Source organism: Halyomorpha halys, unplaced genomic scaffold (genome assembly GCF_000696795.3).
Source record: "Halyomorpha halys isolate HHAL.00 unplaced genomic scaffold, Hhal_1.1 Scaffold550.1, whole genome shotgun sequence".
NCBI classification, from domain to species: domain Eukaryota; kingdom Metazoa; phylum Arthropoda; class Insecta; order Hemiptera; family Pentatomidae; genus Halyomorpha; species Halyomorpha halys.
This window is the reverse complement of record NW_027112242.1, coordinates 446,351-456,090: the sequence shown is the minus strand read 5'-3', so window position 1 is coordinate 456,090 and position 9,740 is coordinate 446,351. Positions and strand designations below refer to the sequence as shown.

Here is a 9,740-nt window from a genome sequence, read left to right as displayed (position 1 = left end):
CTTTAATTTTTCTTATTATATCTTACTTTTTTACATTTTATACCCCTGTTATTTTACACTTATGTTTTTGTTTTCCTTTTGTAACTATGTGTTTGTATCTTTTTTAGCCCTGAAGAAGCCCTACAACGTGGGGCGAAACGTTGGCTCATTAAAATAAAATAGTATATTTCTACTATTTGAGTTTTTCTTGACCGCACCCGGACCATATTCCTTTCAATAAATGTTTTTATTATAAAGGTTTCATTTATACTTATGGCGTTTTATTTGTGTGTCTACCTGCATGCTTAATTAGGTTAATTTGTTTCCTCATAAGATCCTCCTCAAGCTCTTCCGCACAAGTATGTTAAAACTTATATGACAACAGTCATATTTGCAATGTTCTGATATGAACTACATTATCAGAGCTTTGACCAAACAGTTTTGGTAGATCGTATGTTGATATAACTAATAAAATAGGATAATAAATAAAATGAACAAAACTTAATTTTAATAGTTCATGTAAAATAGTTATACTGAAAATTTTGGAAAAGTTCAAAATATGTTTAGAATCCTAATTTTTTTTCAATCTATTGTGATCTTTTTTTTTTAAAAAAAAATAATTACACGGTCATGTACTAAATTTAAATCGAACTTGAAGAGTATACCCTCACTAAACTAAGACAACCTTCACTAAGGGCGTTCGTTGTTGGAGGCCTTGAGTGCAACAGAGCGTCACTAAACGGCAAGATGGTGGACAGAGCACTTCCTCCGGAACCCGCCAGTGCCACCACCTACCATCGCTGCCTATTGTCTTACCGGAACTGAGGCCTCTTTCAAGTAGGAACTGCTTTCTTTACTAAATGGGCTTCATTAGGGTCTCTAGATCGGCTACTAGATTTGGTTAGTTAAAAGGAAAATGGGCGTTCAGCAACAGCTGGTTTGTGTCATATTTCAGAATCCAGTTCCAGATTGGTTCATGAACTAAATTATTTTATTGAATATATATGATTATGATTTACAATTAAAAAAAAATATTCGACAAGAGCAACCCATTGATAGCACTTAAATGCAGTCAGAAAGCCATAGTTACAGCAGAAAGTGCTGCAAATGTTAAGCAACACAGTGTTCTTCACATCCACCGGAGCCCTAGTTCTTAGAAGACAAAAGAGAAATATTTCATTGATATAGTAAGGGTAATTCGTCTTTTGGATTTATCGATTAAAATGGATGAATTTTAGATATGTAAATATTTATATGTATCAACGTATTTATATTAAAACCATTTAATGTTTTTAATTCTCAATATTTTTTGTAAGAGTCCTTTCTCAGGAGTAATGTATTTTTAAGACGAATATTTAGCTCTCCACCTTATTTAAATTAGATCTAAATTCTTATACTTCACTTACGGCCATTTAAACAATGTCCTTAGCGAAGGTTTTGTTGGAGAAACTGTGCATTAGGAGAGGTTCAACTTATATATTTTTTTTTATCGACTAAGATTACTTAGTTTTACTAATACAAGTGATACACAAATTAGAAAAAAATGGAAAACATTATAATCTTCACAACGTCCAAAAAGTGATTCTTCCGATTAAGATCGATTCACACTAAACATACCGTTACCTTTTACGACCCGTTTACATAAATTACCAAGTATGAAGTGCGAGTTATGTTTGTTTACTCCCATTCCTTTCCGTTAACATACCGTTTCCATACATTCATTTACATTCAATAATATTTTATGTAAACGATCTGCAAGGGAAACAGTACGTACAGTGTGAATCGATCTTAATTTTATCGAGAAAAAAAAATTATTATCTATATTTAATGAACTCCTATTTTCTTAATGAACACTAACGATTAGTATAATTTAACATTAATGTTATAGAACGCGACTTTGACTAATCAGATTCCCTTCAGGTTGAAAGATTTTTGCGGGGATTATGAATCGTATATCCATTTTAAATAGATTCATAAATGAAAAACAGGCATAATACAAATATACAAACATTTCTGAACTTTGGTCAATTTTTTAAGAAATTAGTTCACAGAATCATGGAAGCAGTGAACACCCTTCCACGCGGTTGTACTATGTAGCACTGCGACCGAGATCTGTTCAGGTGGTAAAATCATCCAAGATTCCCGACTGGTTGTAATTAACGGAAATGATAAGATAATTTGTCAATTAAAGAAACATTTCTTATGTACATGTTTAGAAGCAACTAATGGTTGTTTAATTGTCGAGGTTTTGTGGGAAATAATAATTATTTTATCCACACCTTCATAATCATTATAACACTTCCCCCCGATATTCCAAGCAGTCCGGGATTGGCTATTAAAATTTATGATAATCCTTTTAAGAAGTCAACTCGACTAATTTACTAATAGTTACAAGTTCATGAGACCATATTCTTTATAGACCTAAAAAAAAAAAATCAATAATCTAAAGAGATGAGAGGATACTTGTACGTATTTATAGCATACTGAAGTCCAAATTCATCATATCAAAAAAAAAATTTAAATGAAGCTACAGTACAAATATTTTGATAAAAATATATCTTTCTTTTGGTACCAGTATTGCGAAGAAGAAAAACAATGAAGATAAAACGATTGCATATGGTTTAACAATGAAGTTCAAAATATCAAATTCTCAATTTATAAATTATGTATTCAGAATTTTCAAGGATTACAACAAAGGATTTTAACAGGGTTTAATGTTGTCGTTTAATATGAGATTCCGAAAAGACTAATAGCTTCATTAAGTAATTTAGGTATGATATATAATTATTTCACTTTATGTAGTTTTTTAATCGTCATATGACGGTGCTATCTTAAAAATCCTAGATAACCTGAATTTTAGTTTTCTTAACCGGACTTCTACTTATCAATTTAAGCAGCTAGTCACTTATAATTCGGAACGATTGCATGTGTTTCATCCTATTGTAGCCATGGCATTAGGGATAATGAGAAGAGTATCTAGAGCAGGGAGGGCAGAGAAACGGACAGATTTATCCCATCCTCTGCCACACCGTGGGAGTAACGAATTTCACGGGTCAGTGCCCCTTACATAATGACGCCTTCTCGTCTTACGGCAGCTCATCTCCTGTTTGATCTCGCCTAGAACGAGGCAACGTATTAGGATAACTAGATGGCGCTCTACTTGCATATATTTAAAACAAGGTCTTAAGAAATTCCAAAAAATAGGAAGTAAGTTTTAGACATAAATGAAGATTGGAGTCATTAATTGGAAGGTTTAAGTACTCTGTGTGAGGTGAGAACAATCTCACAGCATTTTATACCGTGGTGGGAAGGCTTAAGATGACTCATTATGACTGCACTAAAGTGCCCAGTTTATAGTATCATGACTCATCTTACTTTATTCAATTAATATGCTCCATTTTTTTATAATTATATTGTTATTCTTAGGCAGGAAATCAAATCTTCTAGTCTATAAGAAGTTTATTACGCAAAAACAAGCCCTAAAACCTACTTGGACGTATAGAATTCAAGTGCTGAGATGTATGAAGGACTCCAAAAGACAAATTACCTAATATCACCAAATAAAGTTCTTAGGGAAATTGTAAATGCGTCATAGATACATCAGAAATGATCTTCACCGATATTTCAAATACTTACTATTGCAGAAGAAAATAAAAATTCGCATAGTCATATCAGGAGCGACTATAAGGACACACAAATGCTAAGGCCGTCTCCTCAAAATTAATTCTCTGGTAAAGAGAGTGAAACGATGAAAGCCCTACGAGCTTGTGTGATAATGAGATAATGGTTTGAGGCCAAATAGTGTTAATCCGAATTCAAGCTGCAATTATATTAAAACAATATTATGTATAGGTTTGTTTTGTTTATTTTTATGTAAAACGTAGCGTTTCGGAACTAAATTTCTTATAAACTAATAATGAGCTGGACTAAAATTTCAATTCAAAGAGAAAACAGATTCTGTGTGAAGCAAGTTAGAATTAATTAAAAATAAATTAGAGTTAATTAAAAATAAATTAGAGTTGATTATACTACAATTTTTATTTAAACAATTAATCTACTGCTTTATATAGAACATGGTGGATTGGTATAATTATGATAAGTTTATTAGAGTATCGATAAATAATGATAATTAAATATGATTTAATCTAGTATTGTATAGAGGGGAGAGGGGTAGGTGACTCTGGGCTAAATTCTGTACAATCTATATGCATTTTAACACGCGTATAGAGTACATTGAACAAAATCACCACTGCTATAATTTCATGCTATAATTACCATACATACTAAATCTTCAGAACTGAAACTTCAGTAAAAAAACTATTTAGAACAACAAAAAAACTTTTTTAATCAACGTTAACATCACATAAGCTTGGTAAACAAATCTAGGCAGTAAAAAAAACCTTTGATTAATAATATTCAGTGCTTGAACAATGAAGAATTCATAAAACATATAAATAAAGATAATAACCAGGAAAATGAAGAAAGGAAAGCACTCCAGCCTAGAAGATAGAGAGATCTAGAAAATAAATGAAGAAAGAATCAAAAAATAAATTATATTTCCGAGGTCCTTAGATTGGCTATTCACATAGAAAAACATTAAGATAGGTACTAAATACATAAACACCACCAGATAAACCAATATGGAGAATAACACTACTTACAGGATCCAATCACAAATTTTTTCCAAACAAAAATAATTCTAATTCAAAACCTAAGTCGACCGACACATAAGTTATATTTAAGTAATAAATCAAAAAATAAGTTAGAAAATTATTGACTTTCCTAGCAATACTAGGAAACTGAAAAAAGTGTTGAACGATCTTCCTTAACTAAATAGAGGAACAGGATCAACAAAGGCACTATTGGGTACTGACCCTTCTGAAGTATGAAATGTCTTTATTTTATAAGAATATTTCACCATTGACTGATCGTCGACGAACTTTACAAATAGAAATTTATAAAGACTGGTATAAATTAAATCCATAGCAAGTATCCAACTAGAGTTCTATTGACTAAGTGCTTGATAATTACTCTGAACAATAATACTCTAGACCCTGTTAGACAGGGTATAGCCAAGACCCTTAACTAAGACTAATACCAGCAATTGAAGACTTACCTAGAGGAGAAGCAGGCGGCCTGGGCACGCGTTGCTCGTTGAGGGATGTCGTCTCGGACTCTTCCTCGACTTCCTCCAACAGCGGGGGCGGTCCTTGGTCGTAGCCCCATCGCTGCCGGAACGCTCTACTTCCGCCGTCCAGGCGCACCCGCGGGAGGTCCACGAACAGCGAGTCACCAATCTGCAAATCAATAAAAATTATGTGTTTAGTATAAAATCTAAAAATATGCAATTATGGTCAAGGGAGGGATTAGACCTGCAAATATAATAATTTATTAAATTTTTAAATTAAAGATATAGATACAATTTCAACTTAAATATAATATAGGAACATCATATATAAGTACATGATATAGGAACATAATTAGTGAACTGTAAGTAATTGATTATAGAAAGATGACCAGGGTAGCGGCCAAAAAATCAGAAAAAAATGGTTCCACCCCACATTGAAGAGCTAAAGTTAAGGAAAGTCCACTTAAACTCTTCTAGAATGAAGTCTAAAACTCCCTGGCGAAGCCCCACCAAATGGGACGAAACGTTGGTTACTAATGATGTTCCTACTATTTTGTACCTTTCTTGACCATTACCCAGACCATCTTCCTACAATTAAATCTAAGTTTATTTATTTAACATTTACAAATACAGCCTCTAGTTTTTATACACACTATAAAAAACCATGGCTAAGATTTCATTAGGCAAAGGGGGAAAGAAGGGTAATAAAAAATCTAAATCAAGGAGCTATTTCACGATCATATTTCTTTTCTAGAGAACCAAAATAGCCAGCTCATTTAAAAATTTTAATCATAACATCTAAAAACAAAACTAACAATTCCAAAAAAATATCGATTCTGAGACATCACGACTTGAAATACCAGAGGAAGGTTCAATGCCACGATGATCATGATCTCAACTAAAACCAAATATTAATCAAGCGTGATGTGATGTCATCAAGGTCGAAACATTGACAATTCGAAGCTATGAAATTTCGAAATGAAGATTACCACTCTAATAAACAAAGAAACTATTCATGGTGTTTTAATTTTTAACTTTATACCGCAGCGCAGTATGACGGGTCCGCTTGTAAATCAGTTTTGGGTAAAAATTACAATTAAAAGTAATCTTAAATTACAATTAAATGTAATCTCTGCTCAAGTAGAAATTATATATGTGGATAACAATTACAATCACAAGGGGTTGTTCAAGAAGTGAAAATTACCAATTAAAAGCAGCAAACTTACGATATAAAAAGAAATGATTTTTGTCATAAAAAAACTCCAAATGAACAAACTTAATATGAAAAACTACATCCGCTGACGGGGATCACAAGAAGTAGTCGACAAGCCGAACCGGATATCCGGGACCCAAGCACGCAAACGTAGGCACTCAAGACCTAGAGCTTCGGATGTGGTTGGAGCATTCGTAGTTATATCGGAATATAGAGATACAAAAATGACTTAATAAAACAGGCTGAATCATAGTTTAACATTCGTTTAATTATATGAATGTTTAAATACTCGAACTAAACTATAATAAATTCCTAACATTATTTGCCTACTTCTTTAGTGCAAATTGAGTAACCTTATTTAAACTTTATTAGGAACTTATACATTCAAATTAAAATATTAAAAAATAGTTAATTATAAGGATAAATTAATAACCTTATCATTATTAAAAGTTTTAGATATTTTATAATAAAATGAAATACTTTTTATTGATGCGTAAATAATTCGTAATTAATAAATAATACATTAAAAATTAAAAATTAAATATTAAAACATTCTTTAATCACATGAATTTGTTTTATATTATACTTTTATTTATTTTCGTAAATATTTCTTTGATTTTAGATTCAATAAAAATATAAATTTAATTTTAGAAAGTAAACAACTAATATTATATTGAGTATATTATTGTAATTATTTTAATTCTGACATTAAAAAAATAAACATAAGAGTTAATTTTCCAGAAGCATAATACAGAGACATCTGGCGGAGTTCCATTGAAGTACTAGCTCACTCTAGTTCTTTAAGTGTCCGCTAGGTGCCGGTGTTACAAGAATTGATACAGAGGCGGAATTGACAACAGAAGTTAACAAAGAAGAAGTAATATATTTAAGAATTATAATCTATATATATATATAAAATAATATAATTAAGAAGAAGTAAAGAAACAGTAGAATTAATATATCTTTTAATTTCTAATTTTTCGTGTTCTTATTTATATTCTTTTTTTCATTAAAGATCTTTTAATAGTGATAGGAAAAAATATTTTTCTATTAATTTCTTTATTTTTCTACCAGTAGCTTATTATAAGATAACCTTAATGTTAATGTGGCCTTTATATATAATGATCATAAAACCGTTAATAGTAATTCGTTCATGCCGCGAATTGAGATACTATATTGGATTAAAATACTTATCTATGAATTTTAGATTGAAAAAAAATATATATTTTTTTGCTTTAATTTTCTGTTCTGATGTATACTTCATTTTAGGTACATTTATGTAAAGTATGATGTCTAAGGTATATGTGACAGATCAATATTTTACAAAATAAAAAATACGTAAAAAATAATATCTTATGTTAAGCTACACACAAAAAAAAAAAACAATAAAATAAAATAAAAGCAAGTGGTATTGTTACCTATATGTAAGTAAAAATTATATTGCTAAATATAATGTATATAAACTCTTTTTATCATGGGTTATTATAACACAGAAGGAGGGTAAACAAATTAATAATTATTAATAAAAATAAAAAACAAGCTTTAAAAGATACCTAAAAAAAATCTTTGATAGTCTGGACAGTAACGTAGAACAGATGTAGTTATCGAAATGATATAAGGAACGCCTACACAGAGCATCAGTAAGTTCAGTATCACAACACAGGCAGGAGATTTTAAAGTTTACAAGCTCACTTATTGTCATTTATCGAAATAAAGACCAATTAATTAACGGGATATTAGATTGGATATTACGATATCTTCCTACTGACGTTGCTGTTTTTTATTATTTTTACCAATACATACATCTAGTTTAGTGAAAGATTAAAAAATGATCAGATGGGCTATAAGTTTAATACCGCTATGCGTGCTTGTCATGGCAATACAAGAAAAAAATGAAATTCCATGGGCTATTGCGGATCGAGAAATGGACATCAATAATAAACCATTGGACTACAATTATGTAAGTAATTCTAAAATAATCTTATAATAAATATTTTATTATAAAGTAAAGAAAATTTAATTTTTAAACCAATATTTACGAGGACTAGTTTTTGATAAGGTCTTTCAAATTCTTTGCTTTTAGTTTTAATTAAATGTTTTAATTCTAAATCTAACAAATTTAGATACCGAGGTAAGATTAAATAAGTTTAACTTTTGTGTTTGTGCAGTGTAACTTAAATTAATTTAATAACAATTTGTTTTAAAGGGACAATTAACAATACTGCACAATTCAGATATATATATTTTACTTAGTATTTTTATAAATGTTAAGAACATTGCAAATGCTGGTTAATAAATAAATAAATATATTTATGTTTCACATAATTAAAAATATAAACACACCATAACCCAACAAAGGCCGTAAATATATTAAAAAATTTCAAATATATTTTTTTACACAATAAACAAGTTTTTACCTAAACGGTTAATTATTAAAATGGTTAAATGTTAAAGATATGCTAAAATTTAAAACTGATTAGTTTCACAATCAATTGAAACAACATTTGTAAGTAATTCTAAAATTAAGTTTTTTCTGTTTATCGTAAATAATTTTTCTAAAACATTCAACAATTTAAATAGATTAAATAATCAATTAAATTAAACAATATTCTTGGTCCATAAAAATGCTTAAGTCATATTTTTAATAAATTATACTTTATAGAAGTTCATATTTTACTATATAATGTACCATACGTGTAAACTTTCACAATTTCCTGTATAATAAAACACAAAAGATCATATTTTTGGGTCGATAAAAGTGCTATTTTTTTTAAAAATAATCATATAGTTGCATAAATAACAAATTTTTATAATATTTAAAAAAAATTCCACTACTTACTTTAATTGCTTTTTTAATCTATGATATCCTAGGAGACACCTTAGAATTGATTAAGTTTTAACAGAGCCATAGCCTACATTTAAGTGTTTAGTAAAAACATGACAACGCCATAAAATATTTATGTTATGATTATAAATATTCTAAATTACAAACAATTTTTTTATTTATTTAATTTAGGAACCTGAGACAGATAGTATAGATGAAGGAATGTTCGAGATGCTTTTGTTATCACATCCATTTCACTCTCAGGATAGAAGGCAGAGGCAGGATAATATCCGAAACAGGAAAAAGGTATTTTGGCAATTTATTTAAATATAATTTTTCAAACAATAAATATAATTAAAATTATACGTAAAAACAGCAATGATGAAATGTATATTAAATAAATTAAGATCATCAATTATAAAAATAATGCAACTAATACTAACAATGATATCAATGTAAACATGCTAGTCAGACAATTATTTCATTCCTTTATAATTAAAAATATAATAAGATAATTATTAAAAATTTATTTTAATGTAGAAGACAGTTTGGCTATCTTCATTGTTTATAGTGCGATTTGAACTGAATTAAGCTTA

The 9,740-nt window shown here is 29.4% G+C and overlaps 1 protein-coding gene across 8 annotated transcripts in view; it reads right to left on the bottom strand.

Moving 5' to 3' along the window:
- Positions 1-9,740, bottom strand: part of raskol (Ras GTPase-activating protein raskol) — a 758,358-nt gene that overhangs the window by 325,722 nt on the left and 422,896 nt on the right. For all 8 annotated transcript variants that reach the window (XM_067050212.1, XM_067050211.1, XM_067050213.1 and 5 more), the window contains one exon: positions 5,096-5,276. In XM_067050212.1, the coding sequence (XP_066906313.1) occupies positions 5,096-5,276 (181 nt within the window). The remainder of the gene's footprint in view (positions 1-5,095; positions 5,277-9,740) is intronic.